The sequence below is a fragment of the Podarcis muralis genome, chromosome 8, assembly GCF_964188315.1.
Source record: "Podarcis muralis chromosome 8, rPodMur119.hap1.1, whole genome shotgun sequence".
Lineage (NCBI taxonomy): Eukaryota > Metazoa > Chordata > Lepidosauria > Squamata > Lacertidae > Podarcis > Podarcis muralis.
The window spans coordinates 87,883,908-87,902,844 of record NC_135662.1 but is presented as its reverse complement, the minus strand read 5'-3'; the positions used below and the strand labels follow the sequence as shown (position 1 = coordinate 87,902,844).

Genomic DNA, 18,937 nt, shown 5'->3' with positions numbered 1-18,937 from the left:
CAACCATAGATTATTGTCATTTTATTATTAGCCATTTTTATTTTAAAAAAGGAAAGAGAGGTGAGAGACATTTAAATGGATGTATAAATAAATGTGAAACAAAAGAATTAGGGCTACCATTGTGCCCCATCCTGTAGGGGCTGCCAGTAGCCCAGAAACAGAAAGAGAGGTGAAGGGAGACCTCAGCAGAGCCAGATCTTTTCCTCTCACCTTGCCAGCATCCTTCTGCCCTGGTGCCCCTCATTTCGCACAAGGGGTGGAGGTGCCACTAACAGAGTGGGTGAGGGACAAACACTCAGGTCCACCAGTTCAGCCGCTCACATTCTGCGGTGAGAGGGAGTCTCCCTACAGAGAATCTGGATCAGTGTGGTCCAGGGCTTGTTTCATCCTTCCCTCCTTCATAGAGGATTTGGTTTTCATCTCTCCTAGGAACGGATTTGTTTCATTTCCCCTCTCACTGATCATATCAGGGCTTCTACCTCTAGACCCTAAATTGTAAAAATCCCATGGAAAGGGAGGCATCACCGGAAGCACCCCTCCACCCTTATACTGTTGCTTTGGTTGAAGGCTGGATTTCCCCCTCCTAACCTTTTTTGGCCTGAAGGCCACTGTTACCAATCCCCTGGGAGCCCTTATTGTTTAAAGGCACAGGAGCCCTCTCTGGGCATCTCTTCCGTGTCCACGGCATGCCTGCCAGAACCCTCCTCCTGTTTCCAGGCGTCATATGAAGTTTGCTGCCAGAGCAACCATTCTTTAACTTCCTGACATGACCCATCCCTTTCAGTGGATAATTATACTTGGAACTGCATTCCAAATTACATTTAATTTAGAAGAGCTCCACAAAGCTCAGTCATTTCCAGCCACTTTGTTTCTTGGCTTGGAATTGAGAGCCTCCATTGCTGGGAAGCCTTGACCACAAAATGCAACTTGGTTCATTCATCACCTTGCATAAATTGACCTGTGACTTAGCTTGGCTTTGTGATTCCATATAAGAATGATATTCAATAAACTGCACCTCTTCTTTCTCTTTCTTAATTTTATCTCTATTCACACATCTCAGCTATTCACAACTAGACTTCCCGCATAACAAAGCTGCATAATAGCTAAGAAGAGGCCTGAGCTTTTTCAGATATGTTGCATGAGGTGGTGCCAGCGCTGGCCCACTGGGGTCTTGTGGGCTCTGCACCCCCCCAGCAACATTCAGAGCAGGCCCCTCCCCAACTTCGCAACAGCCTTTGATTCCCATTTCAACTGTTGAGTAAGGTTGATTTGATTCCCCACCTTGTTCCCAGTGTAGAGCTTCCCTTCTCCCTTGATCCTGATGCAAAACTTTATCCCCTCCTTATTCCTATGTAGATCTTCACTCACCACTTCTTCCTGTGGGGAGGGGCATCATTTTGTGGTTCACCTTAGATGGCATAATGACTTGGGCCAGTCCTGGATGGGGCACCCCTGCTGTGGTGAACCAGTGTTGGATATAACCCTGTCCCCATCTAACAGCATTCAGTCCAGCCTTACTTAAGAGTTCAAGTTATGACCTGGAAAGTCCTGGGTTCAAACGTCACCTCAGCTGCAGTCCCGCCATAGGCGCCAACTCCATAGAGCTGAGGTGTCTTCACCCCCCCCCCCCAATCTTGAGGGGCTGGGGTTGCACACATGGTGCCCCCCAATGTTGGTTGGAACTTGGTACCTCTGAGGCCTGCTAGGTAGCCAGAGCCAAGCCATGACTCACTGACCTGTAGAAACGCCCTTCCTTACTTCAAATACTCTCATCATTGTATCTCTGCAGTCACAAGCCATTACTTGCCTTTACAGTTGTGCAGAAGACTATGGGCTTCTCTACATTTGAACATCATTTAGCTGTTAATCCACTTTCCCTCCATTTGAATTAGACCCAAGAAGTGTACAAAAGATTTGCTTGTGCTGTTTTCTGGTTTTGTGCAAATCTGAGAGATTAAAGAAAACAGAAAAGCTTCACCATTCTAGAGTGCACTGAAAATAGTTACAACCTGGAAAAGAAATGCAATCATTGAGGAAGTAGTGGGCATGGAAAGGGGACAATTGAGCCACCTTCCCCAAAACCTCAAAATGCCGTGTCTGCAACTCCATATGGAGCAGTTTGGAGCCTGATTTTCCCCAACTTATTTTATATAGGACCCTTGACTGAAACCCTGGAAAGCTTTTTGCTGCTCAGTGTAGATAAATAATACTGAGCTAAATGAGCCAATGGCCCAATTCAGTAGAAGTCAATACCTTTTATGAATGTGTTTCTAGAGCAGGGATGGGGAATTGTTGATCTCCTATATGTTGTTGGACTCCCAACTTCCATCAGCCCCCGCCAGTGTGTACAATGGTCAGGATGATGGGAGTTGTAGTCCAACATCTGGAAGGTCACAAGCTCCCCATCTTTGCTCTAAGGAGTATTTTGCAAAGGAGCCATGAGTGGTTTCTCTGCAAGAGCAATTCTTGAATGCTACAACTAACTGCACACTTTGCAGTGATAGCATGTTGATTAACAGTGCAGGTCCTGTAAAGGAACTGAAAATAGAGTTGCTGAATTTCAAACAGTGAAAAGTTGTTGAGCAGTGTTCCTAATATGTCCAGGAAATTCCAGATGTATGGCAACCCTAAACTTAAAAGTCTTTTTCTGATGGAAGTAGGCGTCTCAAACCAGGAAAATTTAGTTTTAAGTTACTAAGCACCACTGAATATCTTAGCTGTATGTGATCTAAGGGATGGAAGAGAAGAAGAGTTTGGATTTGATATCCCGGTTTATCACTACCTGAAGGAGTCTCAAAGCAGCTAACATTCTCCTTTCCCTTCCTCCTCTACAACAAACACTCTGTGAGGTGAGTGGGGCTGAGAGACTTCAAAGAAGTGTGACTAGCCCAAGGTCACCCAGCAGCTGCATGTGGAGGAGCGGAGATGCGAACCCGGTTCACCAGATTACGAGTCCACCGCTCTTAACCACTACACCACACTGGCTCTCTCAGTAGTAGGATCTGGGGGATAAGTAGTCACTGAATCCATGGAGTATGTACCCCTGGAACAGAGTGGTGGAAGAGTAGCTAGAAGACAACAAAACAAGGGAAGCAGACAGGGATTTGAAGATAGAAAGGGCAAAAGAGGAAGGATTCAAGGAGAGGAACCTCACAGAGCAACACAAAAAATGAAGGTGGATAAAAAGCTATGAATATCTCTGTAAGGGGACTGTGAATATCTCACACCGCTTCTTCCTTTTACATCTGGGCCTACAAAGAGGGACGGGAAACAACCCAATCTGTCTTAATTGACAGATTGCAACAACTCAGCTAGCAAGTACAAAAAGAATCTCTTTGACATAGATGGGAAGACGAAGGACAGTAAGATGTCCAAGGTCAGACACAGCAATTTTATGACAAGAAATTGTTCTGAAACTGATGGCCTCTCCCCCCACCCTATAGGCATTGACTGGATTTTAAAATAAATATTTTGCCAATAGGGATCTTTGAAAATTGTAAGTTGGTATGTGTGAAAGTAGCTATCACACATAGCTTAACCTTCACCCACCTGCCTCTTCCAGGCGTCCATGACTTATTAGTTAGCTTCATGGACCAGCAGGTGGGAATATTTACAGCAGGAGAGCATAGCCTCCAAGTGTCCTATTTTCCAGGGACAGTCCTGGAATTACGAAAATCATCCCAGCTTCTGATTTGATCCTGGAATGTCCCCATTTCTCCCACCAGCGCCACTGAGCTCAGGGAGGAGGAGAAGCTGGAGCTGGTCCTGAGCAGTGGCAGCAGTGGCAGCTGCGAGAGAGCATCCCATGGCCACCCCTGCCGGCCTCCACCCTTGAGCAGCTTGTAGCAGCGCTGGAGAATGGACAAGGAGGATGAGAGATATTGGAATTACATGGTGAGGGAGGGGGAAGAAGAAACTAAACAGGAGACCCAAGAGATAAGGCAAAAAGTAGAACAAGTGGACTGTGCGATCATGAACTGGGAGTGGTTGTGGATGACTCGATGGAGGTGCCAGAAAGTTCTGTTGGGGAGGTATGGGAACTTCCAGCAGAGAGGAATTGGATCATGACTTGGCTGAGATTTGTTGGAACTGTTTTAAAGAGGCTTTATAAGAAATTGGATATAGAAACTGGAGGAATGCTAATTTGGATTATTAGAAAATTATTATAAGGGTCATATTGTGCTGTCTGAGTGGTTAAAATTTTAGGGCTCAACTTGGGAATCTAGGGAATTGGCATCTTGCTGAAGGGGAAACTGGCTGGATTTTATTCTGGAGTGCATATGTTTAATATTCAGAATAGTTGTTATAGATGACTGTCAGACAGTGAGGCGGGAATTCCTTTTTCTTTTTATATATTTTGGTATCTTTTATATCAAGATTCCTTTATTACAAATCAAGGAGGACACACACAGGAAGGGGACATGTGGAGGTGGGAGGTACCTGCAAGAAAGACAGGGCAGGAAGGATCTCTCAGAGGGGGAGACTGGGCGAAGAGGGAGGCACCCAGGTGAGAACTGGGGGGATCTGCCTTGCTATATGTGGATACATGTATAGGCACAACATGCATGTGATAAATTGTCTTTTAAGTTAGTCTTTATCTATTCTTCTTTCTTTTTCTTTCCCCTATACAATTGTGTTTCATATTTTCTTATAAATGACTTTGAGTTTTATTGTTTAATGTTTTTTTAAAAACTTTCAATAAAATTGTTATTAAAAATAGCACGTGTGTCACAGGGGAGCCAGCAGTGCATGTGGATGTTTAATTGTTTTTAAGTTATTGTTTTTCCCTAAGTTTTTAGCTTGTTGTTTAGTCGTTTAGTTGTGTCCGACTCTTCGTGACCCCATGGACCAGAGCACGCCAGGCACCTCTGTCTTCCACTGCCTCCAGCAGTTTGGTCAAACTCATGCTGGTAGCTTCGAGAACACTGTCCAACCATCTCGCCCTCTGTCGCCCCCTTCTCCTTGCGCCCTCCATCTTTCCCAACATCAGGGTCTTTTCCAGGGAGTCTTCTCTTCTCATGAGGTGGCCAAAGTATTGGAGCCTCAGCTTCACGATCTGTCCTTCCAGTGAGCACTCAGGGCTAATTTCCTTAAGAATGGAGAGGTTTGTTCTTCTTGCAGTCCATGGGACTCTCAAGAGTCTCCTCCAGCACCATAGTTCAAAAGCATCAATTCTTCGGCGATCAGCCTTCTCCCATACATCAGTTCTCACTTCCATACATCACTACTGGGAAAACCATAGCTTTAACTTTAAGCTTTAAGTTTTTAGCTACTCTTATTTTATCTGTAAGCTACCTTGAGTCCTGTCAGGGAAGGAAGGAATGTAATAGTAGTAGTAGTAGTAGTAGTAGTAGTAATGATGTTGATGATGGTGATGATAATGATGATAATACTAATACTAATACTAATACTAATACTAATAATAATAATAATAATAATAATAATATCATCCCAAATTCAACTTGTAATCTTCAATAGGTAATTCTGTTCTCTGAGTAATCCCTATTGATTTTGTACCTATGGATTCTACTTTGCTGCTGTTGATGATGTTGTCCTTTCTAGCAAGGAACAAATGACATTCCATTGCCAGAAGAAGGAGAATTTAAGGGCTTGATGAAGAAGTCTTTGAAAGAAAGGCTTTTACTGTCCTTGCAGCCTCCTCCCATTTCACTGCTAACAAGATCAGAACTCAAAGTCATCCCTGCCACCTGCTCTAGTGCAACGTCCAGACCAGCAGTGGGAATCCTTCCAAGAGCCCAGCAATAAAATTACCAAGTAAATCCTTTTTGCTGCCTATTCAGTTTTAATGAAAAACTGGTCTGGTACCAAATCAGGCTCCTAAAGCAACAACAGTCTTGTTTCCAATTACAAGCAAAGCAAGGCCAAATTCCTGCTTCTTTGGTGGATGTTCTTGCCATGTCCTGATCACAATAATGAAAAAGTAGCAGAGCTGACCCAATTTGACCACAAGGCAAAACGGGGATGGGAAGAACTGGTAGAAATGTTCTGGAATGCTTTCCTGTGGGAGTTGCCATGTTATTGATGTGCAGCAATCTTTTACACAGGAGAAAAATAAGAGACAGCAAAGAACATAGCAGATAATAGATATAGATCAGCAGGTGATTTGTTGTGGATGAAGTGTATGTTAGACAAAAGTTGTGTTGGGCCAGTAAAGAAGAAAATGCAAGACCTTTTACTAGGGTTAACAAAAATACACAAATTAGTGAAAACGATTTATAATATTGTTCTTGAGAACTCTTGTTTAGATGTTCAAGTGTCTCTGTGTTTGAAAATTGGAGAGAAAGAAAAAGACCAAACTCTGTAGTTTTTAACAGCACTGATATAAAACCAATATATCATGTTCAGGTGACAAAATGTATGACAATCTTAGAAGATTTGGAGCATAATCAAAGTGAGGAAGGCTTTGATGAAACACGAACAGTTCAGTTTCCAGCATGTTGAGGTTGAAATTCCTGCATTGGGCTAGATGACCCTCAGGGTCCCTTTCAACTCTCCAACTCTACAATTATAGGGTTCTATGAGATGGGACGCTGGTGGCGCTGTGCGTTGAACCACAGAGCCTAGGACTTGCCAATCAGAAGGTCGGTGGTTCAAATCCCTGCAACGGGGTGAGCTCCTGTTGCTCGGTCCCTGCTCCTGCCCACCTAGCAGTTTGAAAGCACGTCAAAGTGCAAGTAGATCAATAGGTACCGCTTTATAGCGGGAAGGTAAACAGCATTTCTGTGCACTGCTCTGGTTTGCCAGAAGCGGCTTAGTCATGCTGGCCACATGACCCGGAAGCTGTACACCAGCTCCCTTGGCCAGTAAAGCGAGATGAGCGCCGCATGAGATGGTGATAAACCCATCCTTCTCTTGAGGCAAGCTGAAAGTGAGGACATGAGGAGCAACTGTGTTCCATAAATTTGTAGGAAGAGATGTTGCTTTAAAATGAATGAATAGGTCTAACTACTGAACTAAACTACTCACTCCATTTCCATTTCCATCTCCTTGATGACATTGCCATCACCTAAGACAGCCAGGCATAAAAGTAGGGATGTTATGTTCATTCAAACAGGGCACTCAAAAAAACCAGGGTCAAGGCAAGCACAGCTCTGTTCATGTAAATCTTGCCTCTACAGCCGCCATCCCCTTCACTGACCCCCAAACTCAAAAACTGGAGTGGTGGCAGATGCTTGCAAGCCCCAGCAGAGCACTTGTAGTCCTCTAAGCCCATCCCAGGGTCCTTGAAGTGCCCACTGCTACCTCTGCTGCCATCTGACCCTGCCCCAAAGGTAAGTTGTTAGATTGGGGGGATGATTGGAAGAGAAGGTAAGAAAGGTGTCAGGTAAGTTGTAGCAGCTCAAACTGAGCACCTTCAAAAGATCAGCTTCTTTTGGAGCAAACTACAGAGTACTCATGAATCCCGAACATAAAGTCTTGGCTTTACCTCTTATTTCTCAGTTTGTGTTGTGCCCCATATTCTCTCTATGGTTGTCACACCAGTTCTTTCTTACAGGTAGTTAATATTGTTCAATTCCAGCAGAAATCAGGCCTCACTCTGGCTGGATCTAGACACAGCAAAAATAACATGATTCTGTTAAACGTGTTGTAAACTTCTTAAAGGGAAATCCCATTGGCAAACGACGGGACTCCACAGTGCCATCTGGTGTCACAGTCTTGTAACTCATATAAAGCGCTTTTTCTTTTCTAGGGTAGCCGAGTCCTCTGTCTCTCAGCTGCCCAGCCTGCTTCCTGCTTCTAGTTCACACATCTCTACTCTAGCTTTGACAGTTGAGGGAGGGGGCTCCCCCATTTGTCCTCTGGCAGAGAGCCATTTCTTTTGGTATCTAATGACCCATGCTTAGGGGCCATTAGCAAGAAACTTGTATGCCTATTCCAGCAATTGGATCCTTGTTGGATATAAGACTCAGGCATACAGCCTACCCCCACCTCACCCCCCCCAAAAAACACCTCAAAACAGTATGTATACCAAAAGTATGGTCCTTCTTTTGGTTCCAGCCAGTAAAAGCCCTCCTTGAATCTAAATGAAATTTCCTCATTACACACCAGTAAATTCACATTTCCAATCACCCTACTGGTGTGATACATCTCAGCAGTATTCATGGGAAGCAAAAGGTGTTACTCTTGCACTGAGAAAGATATTTATAACTAACTTGTCAGCAGGAACAAAACTGCAAATTTGCACATTTTTGCTGTAGTTTAAGGTGTTACGGAAATTACAAATATTCTCTCATATGCCAAGACTATAAACGCTGCCAGAGTGAAATTGCCATAATCTGCCTTGAGTCTTTAGGGCAGGAGGTGCTGTAAATAAAGAATTCCACTTTTAACTGCAAGGGAAGAAGAAGAGTTTGGATTTTGCCACACGTGATAGTAGTCCAGCAGAACGTAACAGTCTGCATGCTCTCTAGTTGTCAGCATTTCCCAGTTCATGGTTAAGAAGAGCCCACACAGTTCAGTTCAAAGCATAAGGTGTGGAGCAGCCTCCCATCAGATGTCAAGGAGATAAAAAAACTTTTAGAAGACACCTGGAGTTGTGAAGTTTTTAATGTTTGACATTTTACTAGGTTTTTATATGTGCTGTAAGCTGTCCAGAGTGGCTGGGAAACCCAGCCAAAAGGGCGAGTATAAACACACTAACATAAGAGATGCTAGTGCATTATGAACTATTCTACTAAGTACAATTCTCTGGTCGTAGAAGTAAAGCTGTTGTGATCCAAATATACAGAGTGACCCACTAGCACTTTACCATGCTAGCTCACCATGCTTTACCAACACCACATAATGTGATACTTTCAGCTGAATTATTTATGTAGGACCACCAATGGACAAGGCACTTTACACAGTATGATGCTTTTGTTTAAAGCCTTAGGAGTTAGGGGAGCAATGGAATCAAGGGCAGGAAGGGAGAGAAAGGTGGACATGTGCCAATACAGTGCTTGGTGCTTGGGTTTTCTTTTGGCTGGAGATGCCAGGTTTTAATAAGCCTTATCATCATTTAACTGTCGTTTAATTTTAAAGATTAATCAGTTGAGATTCTGATGTTCTCTCTCTCTCTCTCTCTCTCTCTCTCTCTCTCTCTCTCTCTCTCTCTTTGTAGGCAATATTCAAATCAACTAGTCAAGCCAGAACCAACAGAACATGAATGGAAATATTCCATTTTCACAATCACCGGCAGCATATAATGAGCCACATCCCTCAAGCATGCAGCTAGCCACAGTCCTCTCGAATGAGAGCAAGTGGCCAACAGAGCCAGCAGAAACCCCTGGCATCACATCCAGCATCCGGAACAATGCTGACGAGCCACCCAGATCAATGTGCAAAGGCACAGATCAGGGTTCCTGTGCGGAGAATGCAATCCAACATCAGGGAGCAGCAGCAGACACAAGGAGGGAGCAGGCTCTGCAGCAGGGAAGGGGGCAGCAAGAACAGTCCGGAAGTGCCAGGGACAGTATCAGCAGCCTGGTGCTGACAAATGGGTTACACACAGAGTCTGAGTCTGGAGAACAGAGAGATTTTGACAGCAAGGGGGAAGCTCTGACACAGACTCAAACCACTCCGAGGACTGGGGCTGCTGCTTTGGAAAAGAACACGGTGCTATTCAGCGAGACACTCAGCAATGCAGGGTTGCATCTACAGCAGGATGTTGCAGAGCTGTTTGATCCGGAGGATGGAGAAGAACAGATAAGGTAACAGAAATGTCGTCCATTCATTTGATACTCAGATTAGTGTGTATGCCTTTGAGTTTCTCCTGAAAGCTGCCTTAAGCTGGGACCTGGGTTTGGGAATGCCACTACCAAATAAACATTTTCAAGGCTGCCGCTGGCTCAGAGGTTGCCTTCCTTTGCTGCCCCTTTTGTTCCTCCTTTCCCCAGTGTGTCAGCTTTTTATTTAAAGGGCTGGCGCTCCAACTTGGAGCCATCCCCTGGGGTTGTTCCCTCTGCCTTCTCCAACAGGAATTCCTAGGCAAGTAAACTTCCTTGGGTGGTGGGTGGGCTGATTCAGATTTCTCACCTGAATAGCCTGAGCCAGCCCCAGGATTCTGTGACTGTGTTACCTCTTTGACACAAAACCCAGACACAAAGGAATTAATTATCAGAGGAGTTGTGCAGTATGTCTTGTATGTCAGAAGCTTCTTGCAGCCTTGCTCAAATGTTTCCCATTTTGGAGCCAGATTCTGTCTTCTTGGTTCTATTTATCATCCTTCTACTTATCAAAGAATTTATCATTCTTTGAAGTTCTCATTCCACCCCTTTCTCTGCTAAAGAAGCAAACTGCTTTTCTTGATTTAAAAATTAACGCAAAAACATTTTGCCTCTTCAGCATGTCATGGAGGTGTCTAAGAAAATACCAGGCTGTTAGACATTTTCTGGTCTTAGAGAGCATCTTGTGCTACAGTGGTTGACTAGATTATTGCAAAAGTTATATTCTAGGATCAGGTGCAAAAGCTTTCCTATATTCTGTGATTTGCATCTCTACTCTTGAAAGCCAATTCACAAATTATACTATCTCTGAAAAAAATGACATTCAGTGAGTGCAACTTCTTTATTGTTGAGTGGTATGATTTCATTTCAGCTTCACTGGTGCAGAATGCAAGCTAAGTTGCAGTGATGATGACAGGGAAGATTTTGCATTCAAAGACATCAGGGACGGATTCAGTTCTACCTTTGAAAAAATTGTTGAATCTGACCTCATGAAGGGTACATACTATAGCAGTCTGGATTCCTTGGATGTGCTCTCACTGACAGATGAGACAGACAGCTGTGTTAGCTTTGAAGCTCCACTCACACCTCTTATTCAGCAAAGAACTAAGGAAAGCTCTGAACTTTTAGAACAGAAACTCCTTGCTCACGGGAAGGAAGTCCTGGAGCCCACAAGAACAGATAAGCAGGAAGACGCAATGGCCGGGGCGATAGATGGTGACTCTGGGAGCCCCCTGAAGCATTCCATCACCAGCAGCCGGTCCGAAAATGTGCTGAGCAGGGTATCTCTGAAAAACATCCCAAATGGGTACCACATGGAGAGACCAGAAGAAGATGCCACAAGGCTTATTAATTCAATCAGGTAAAATGATCCTCTTATACTAACAGCTGTCAATAAGTTGGATATTTGCAGTTGATTAACTGTGCTGTTTTAACCAATTATTCACTAATGAATCACTTGAAAACTCAGCTTTATTTCACATTCTTGATGTTGTTGCGATATTTATAGAGCTGCAGGCTTTATTAATTGTTGGATGCTAAATTTGACTGAAGAGAGTGATGCATAGATTTTGTTTATTAAATTGTTATCACATTTTCATAAGTATCTTCAGAAGGCACTTGTACTGAGATTCTGATGACATGCAGATATATTCCTAAAGACAGATTATTAATTGTATTATTAATAATTAATTAATTAATTAATTAATTAATTAATTGCATTATTAATAAACTGAAGTGGCAATCCTATACCCACATACCTGGGAGCAAAGCCCATTAAACTTAATGGTACTTATTTCTGAATATAGGTTTGCACTTTAAATTGCATTAATTGGTCAACAACCCTAATTATTTATATATTGCCTCAGTGCTTAAGAAAGCAGAGTCGGGAAGGAAAGGCAGCATGCGACTCAAGGACTTTACAGTCTTAGTTTTTACTCTAGGAGAGAGAAGGAGGGAAGAGATAAATGATGGAAATATATTATCTGGGTTTCTTTCTATGGACTCCACCTCTTGTTCATTCAGCTTTAGAAAATGCTCTCTACCTTCAGGAATTCTGCTAGATGTGATATCAAATGCCTTAATTTGCACCTGATGTGCAAGTTTTTAGGGAGTTAGTGATTATCTAGTTTACTGTGGGCACCGATAGTTGCCAAGATCGCTACAAGCAGGGAGGACAATTGTCATCGTTTTCTCCACTGTGAGATGAGCGCCGCACCCCATAATCGCCTTTGACTGGACTTAACCCTCCAGGGGTCCTTTCCCTTTTTACCTTACAGTGCTTAGGGAAGCCCCTTTTCTGAAGCAGCTTGTTTGCATTGGGAGGAAATCCCTCACCAGCCCCAGTCCACGTTGGCCAGGGGCTTCCTTTACACCCCACAGAGGGCTTGTCTTCTTTCTGCCCTCCAGAAGCAAGAAAGTCCCCAAGGCAGGGAAGTCAATGTTGCTTTCTCTCCCCATCGCCAGCCAATATAGTCAGTCTCCCACCAACCAATCCCCCCATTAGCACAATATCATTCCCTAGGTAATGTCGGGCTTGCTTTTATTAAGCCCTACTCCTTGATGCACTATGTACAAAAGAATTTTTTTAAGAGGCTTTCTTCTTGGCGACATAGGGACACCACTTCAGAATCAGGGACTATGGCATGGTATGGCCGATATATGTTTGGTCACGTAGCTCTCCTTGGCCAGTTCTATATAGAGGTGAGAAAGCTTGATGGGTGTGAAGTATATTGCAGATCTGGCGGGGTGGGAAGAGCAGGTCATGTCATGTTCCGTACAATTCATAGTCTAAAGTTGAAGAAATTACAACTGTAGCAGTGCTGAGAGGGCAGGCAGCTTGCAGTGGCAGAAATCAGATTTTTACACCCTGCGCTTCTATGATTTGATATTTGGGGTGTTTGTAGCATTTGGGGGTCTTTGTATGATTCTGTTCAGGCACACCATTGGTTTTGAAGCCAGAGGAGTTGCATATTGTGTGGGGTTTGGGCTAAAGGATGGGTGCCTAAAACCAACAGATGATGGCTATGATTCTAGTATTAAATGACAGTAGCTATTGAATGGCAGCAAAAGTGTTAACTGCAAACATTTGTAACAACAGTTTGATTCCACTGGAAAAAAAGGAATATAAAATAAATTATATAAAATAGATAAAATATGGAATATTACAGTTCTATATAAGCTTATGAATTTATATAATGTACTCAAAATTACACAAGGAAAGAGAATTCTGCATACATCTTAAAAGGAAAGGTGTAGTTTTATTGCTACTGCAATAAGAGATATTTTTTAAAATATAAGTTGTTATGGGATTTCATGTTTTTCTGTATTTTCTATTTAAAATGTTAATTAAAAATGTTAGTTTTCAGTAAGCAACCATAAAAAGGCTACATCTTTATCTTACAGTAAAGTTATATTGAAGTTCTTTAGGATAGGTACATTTTTTTTCTTTTTTCATTTGCAAAATGCCATATATTCTAAAGGTGCTATAAGGCCAGTGCACAGTCCCCAGACAGAAACCAGGTTAAATCCCAGATGTATGGAATAAATAAGATGTACGGAAAGGAGGACATATCTATAAATGTGTCAAGATCAGAGCACAGGTTTCTAATCATAGCAGCCTAAAAGGGCCTTAAACATTCGGGTCTAAAGGCTGCTTCTGAACATTGTCACACTAGAATCTGTGCTCAGGTAGACAAAGGCAGCATGTTGAGACGGTTGTGTTTCTGCTCTGCATGGAAGCGACAGTTCAGCCCGTTGCTGCTCATCTCTTTCCATGTATTTTAAGCGATCGTTTATAAAAAATATACTTGAGTGTTCCATACTCATAGTGCGTATGTTTTTTTAAAAAAGATATTTATTAAATTTTCAAAAATTATACAAAAAGAAAAACAGGATTACAAACAAAAACACAAACAAAACAAGTATAATTTCATTCCCTTATTTTCTTATAACTTACTTTCCCGACCTCCTCATACCTCCCCTTTCTGTATTCCAATCTCTAATTATTTAATTCAGCAAATCCCTCCCCTAATTTCTATTTGATTTTTAACCTTTCTTTTTTTAATTACATAATCATTACAGCTAGTAACCACTTAATTTCTAAACCAACATCGTTCTAACATTCAATAATTTTACAATGTTTCTTAAGATAGTCCTTGAACTTCTTCCAATCTTCTTCCGCCGTCTCTCTTCCCTGGTCTCGGATTCTGCCCATAGTGCGTATGTTTTGTACCTGAAGGCAACCTGTTAAAGTAGTATGAATCCTAACATATGTTAACTCTCAACAGCTGTCTTCATAATAAAACTATCCTATCAACTCATTAATCTGGAAGTCTTAATTGATGATCTTTGGCCTCTTGAGAGACCACAGAGACAATGGTTACATATCGTTTGAACTGTTTTGTACAGACTGAAGCTGTGCTCCTGACTTACCCCAAATCCTGGTATATTGTGAAGTGTGACCCCTGTATTCCAAACATCCTATATGTGGAATGCTGAGGTCCTCATCAGGCATTTTAAGACAGGGGTAGGCAGCCTAAGTCCTGGGGGCCGGATGCGGCCCATTCGCCTTCTCAATCCGGCCCGCGGACGGTCCAGGAATCAGCGTGTTTTTACATGAGTAAAATGTGTCTTTTTATTTAAAATGCATCTCTGGGTTATTTGTGGGGCATAGGAATTCGTTCACCCCCCCCCCCCCAAATATAGTCTGGCCCACCACATGGTCTGAGGGATGGTGGCTGAATAAGGTTGCTGACCCATGTTTTAAGATAAGGCAGAAAAATCCTGTTTTGATGATCCGAACATATAACATGTAAGAAATGTAAGAAAAAAACCAGTGTCTGCCAATGTGGCATCCGCTTGTGGAAAACTACTCTCATATCTTTTTGAACAACTTATCAATGTAGATTTGGGGCAAAAATATAGTACTTTGTAAAAACAACATGGTTTAATTGATGGGGGTATTGTTATGCCTGATAGCTTCACTACCCTGTTAAACTTTTGCTTATTTAGCTGTGCGTTGTTGTTTTGCCCTTGCAGTGATGCCAGCATAAAAGATGCCCTTTCTGACTCAGACTCTGATATGGGCAGCACAGAACAACTTGACCAGGGAAGCACAGACACCCTTGTCAATGGCTGCAAGGCAGACAACGCGGCTGCCAAGAGACTGGCCAAACGCCTTTATCACCTTGAAGGTTTCAAGCACTGTGACGTAGCCCGCCAGCTGGGAAAGAAGTAAGTGCCATCATCAAAGAACCAGGATAAGTGCAGAGCCAAAGGGGGAGGGGTGTTTTCATGAAAGGGGTGCCCCCCCTTTACCGTAATTTGCCACAGAATATGAAAACGTTTGCAAAGGTCTGGAAGTGAAGAGGAAGAGAGAAGATGCCCCTGCTTTTGTAGCAATTGGAGCAACTCAGTTCCCTTACCCTGATCCAGTTGCACATAAAATGTGGATGGAGATGCTCACTGAAGGAAATGCAACATGGGTGAAAAAGATCCCCATTTGATTGATCTGAATGTGCGTCCTTACCCACCTTGTCCCAACTAGTCATGCCTACTAAATAGCCAATGCAGTGTGGCCAGAGTGGGAGAGAGACAGTATACTCAGAGGAGACCCACTGAAATTAATGGACTTAACCGAGTCATGTTAGGAGAGCCAGTGGTGGGATGGTTAGAGTACTGGACGAGGATCTTGGAGAGCAGGGTTTGAATCTGCCCTCAACCATGAAGTGCAGTAGGTGACCTTGGGCCAGTCACCACCTCCTATCCTAACCCACCTCACAGGGCTGTTGTGAGGATGAAATGGGGAGGAGAAGAAGCATGTAAACCACCTTGAGATCCTTGGAATATGAAGGTAGTGTATACATGCAATAAATTAACTAAATAAATAAATGTTCATTAGTGTCAGGGGCTCAGGAGCAGAGGCACAGGAAAGGGAGGAAATAGAGAGCGAGGGGGAGGAATCCGAAGGAAATGTTAGCGATGACAGCGGTCCGAGGTCTCTGAGTCTTTCCAGCGAATCGGAAGATTCACAGAAAGGGGCTCCCATGGTCAGAGCAAGGGGGGTGCCGAGGGGGACACCCCAGGAAGAAGGGACCAGAGGGGACTCAGAGAGCAGCAGTTGGAAATCAGGACCAGCTTCCCCACCAGAGCGCAGTAGGGGGGAGGAGTCCCAGGGATCGGGAGTAGGCGGCTCAACGCCAGCGGGAGGACATGAGTCAGGATTGGCCACGCCTCCATCGGGGAGCGAGGAAACGGTCAAGAGGAAGGTTGAAGGCTGGGCGCGCGCGCGCGCCAAGTTCAAATGTACAGGAGGGTGGCGCAGTTGGCAGCCCGGATAGAGAGCCAGGTCCCAAAGCCCGCCGAAAAGAGGGGGAGGAGTCAGGGGGGTCAGCGTCAGCGTCAGAAGAGTCCAGAAAGGAGGAGACCCCGGGGGGCAGAAGGACCCAGAGGAGAAAGGAGAAACGGAAGAGGTGGAGTAAGGTTAGAGTCTTGAGTTGGTGTACAGGGGGTGGAGACTCAGATGGAGCTTCGCCGGTCTAGCCTCTAAGACGTAGAGCTGGGGCGCTCCGGTTTGGAAATGGAAACTGTACTTCAATAAAGACTTTTGTACATTACTGCCGGCTAGCGTTGGTCCTCTGTGAGCTGGGACCTGGAGCCAGCTCTGACAATTAGTTTCAGTGGATCTACTCTGTTGAAAAACATAGCCACCTCTGGTTGCAATGTGACATTGCCATGCTCTCTATGTGGTTTCTGAGTGGCTGTAGAAAAACTTTTTTAAATAAAAATCACCCAAGCAGCAGCAGATTGGAGAAACAGTGGTTGAAAAAGGTATGGAGAAACTTTGTTGAATTTATAACATAAAAGGTTTCCCGCTAACATTTCTCCACCACCATTATTATTCTAGACAATCTCCACAGTAAAAAAAAAAAAGTTTAAGTTTCCCCAAATTCAGTTCTTCCATGGAAAGCTTCACCCCTTTGCAGAGGGTTTAATTGTGTCAGGGCTCACGCAAGGCTTTATCTTGGAATCTTTTCCATTTGAGGTCTTAGCCCTGGGACACATGCATATGCACCTTTCCCCTGAGCACCTATAGAGTCAACTTCCACCAACAGTAAACTGCGGTCAGAGATTAGAGACAGAGTGTGTCTTTCAGGGCTTGCTTCAAATCAGCACCACTCCCTCCCTCTCTCCCTCCCTCTCTTTTTTTTTAAAAAAGATATTTATTAAAGTTTCAAACAATAAAACAAGCTTCACAAAACAGGGTACAAAAAAAGAAAAAACACACCATCACCTTCTATCCAAAAAACAGAAAAGCACAATAGAAAAAAACAAAAGAAAAAAGACATAAAAAAACCATAGAAAAAAGACCAGTTTCTTAGATATTGTTCTCATAATCTTCCTTCCAGACTCCCTCACATCTCCCTTTTCTGTGTTCCCTTTTACACAATCTTATTCAGCAATACCTCACCTTCTTTCAAATCTTGTTTCATATTATACATTTCAACTGTTATGCCTCCAATTTTCCCCCATTTTTTCATGTTATTTAAGTTTGACATAATATTATTCTGACTTCACCTTTGTTCTGTAAACCATTTTTTACATACTCCTTTCAACTATATCACTAATACCATATTATCTTTTTATCCCGCATCCTTCTAGCATTCATACAATTTACAATACTTTTGCAAGTAGTCTTTAAATTTCTTCCAGTCCTCTTCCACTAACTCTTCTCCCAGGTCTCGGATTCTGCCAGTCATTTCTGCCAATTCCATATACCGGTAGTCTATCAGTTGCATCTGCCATTCTTCCAGAGTGGGCAAATCTTGTGTCTTCCCTCCCTCCCTCTCTCTAATATTTTATTATGTGGGGAAACTGAGCCCATGTTTCTTGTTGTACTTCTGCTCTTAAGGCTTGCTGTATGGCAAATCTGAAAAGGGTCAATAGTTCTTGTCCCCATCCCACAATATTAGCATTCACATTTAAATATATTTTGCACTCAAATGTATGTCTTGAAACTACATGGGGCAGTTTCCCATCAGAACACTTGTTTCTGAGAGAAGGGGCACCTACTAATTTAAAGTCCCAAACAGCATGAAAATAGCTTTATTACAATGTCTCCCGAAGGGCACATTGACCTCATTTGCTGAAAAAAGAGGAACCTGATTTTCTAAGTGACAGCTTCTCCTGACATTGTGTTCCTGCTTTCCATTTTTGTTTCTAATTTAAAGTTTAAAGAGAGGAAGGAGAGAGATGATGGGGAAGAGGGCTGGGGAAGCATTCCCCAGAGACAAGCAAAGGATTGATGCTTAAAAAGGACCCCAGTAGACCCCAGAGCCAGTGTGGTGTAGTGGTTAAGAGCGGTGGACTTGTAATTTGGTGAACTGGGTAGAGATTTCAAATCTACTAGGGCCAGTTCAAGTCTTCAAATATAAACTCCACCTTTCTATACAGCCCTTCATCTGAGGAGCACAGGGTGGTTTACCGTATAAAAATGCAAAAATACACAATAGAGCAACAGGCAAACCCAATAACCCCAATAGTTTAATAGATTGTTTAAAACCAGCAGTGTCTCTTGGGCCCAGACTTGGCAGCCCATACAGTTGCAGCAGAAGCAGTCTTCCCCGATGAGCACCCTGGCTGCTGATTCCTACACCCGCTGAAGTTTCTGAACCAGCTTCAGAGGCAGTCTCACATATAACATGTTGCAGTAATTTAATCTAGAGAGGCTTCCAGAGCATAGACAACAGAAGTTAGGGTGTCCCTGTCCAGATAGGGGTGCAGCAAGGCCACCAGCTGAGGCTGATGGAAGGCAATCAGTGCCACAGAGACCACCTGAGGCTCAAGCAACAGCAAAGGATCCTGAAGGACCCCCAAGCTGCATTCCCACTCCTTCAGGTCTAGGCAACTGCCCACTGATAGTGCCATAGTCTTATTTGGATTCAGCTTCAGTTTGTTGGCTCTCTTCCAGTCCATTACCAAAGCAAGGCAACAGTCTAGCTCATCCACTGCCTCACCTGCAGATGTAAAGGAGAAGTATTATCACCAAGCCCAATACCCTGCAATGCAGGAATCTCATCTAAAGCATCCATGATAGATGGCCATCCAACCTCTCCTTAAACACCTCCCAGGAAGGAGAGCCCACAACCTCCCAAGGGAGACCATTCCACTGACAAACAGCTCTTGCTGTCAGAAAGCTCTTCTTGATGTTTCAC

General features: G+C 43.4%; 1 protein-coding gene across 1 annotated transcript in view; it reads left to right on the top strand.

The window, feature by feature from the left end:
- PSD2 (pleckstrin and Sec7 domain containing 2) overlaps positions 1-18,937 on the top strand; it is a 58,191-nt gene that overhangs the window by 3,728 nt on the left and 35,526 nt on the right. The window contains exons 2-4 of the mRNA XM_077933526.1: positions 9,122-9,710; positions 10,597-11,085; positions 14,763-14,957. Coding sequence (XP_077789652.1) covers positions 9,163-9,710; positions 10,597-11,085; positions 14,763-14,957 — 1,232 coding nt within the window. The 5' untranslated portion in view covers positions 9,122-9,162. The remainder of the gene's footprint in view (positions 1-9,121; positions 9,711-10,596; positions 11,086-14,762; positions 14,958-18,937) is intronic.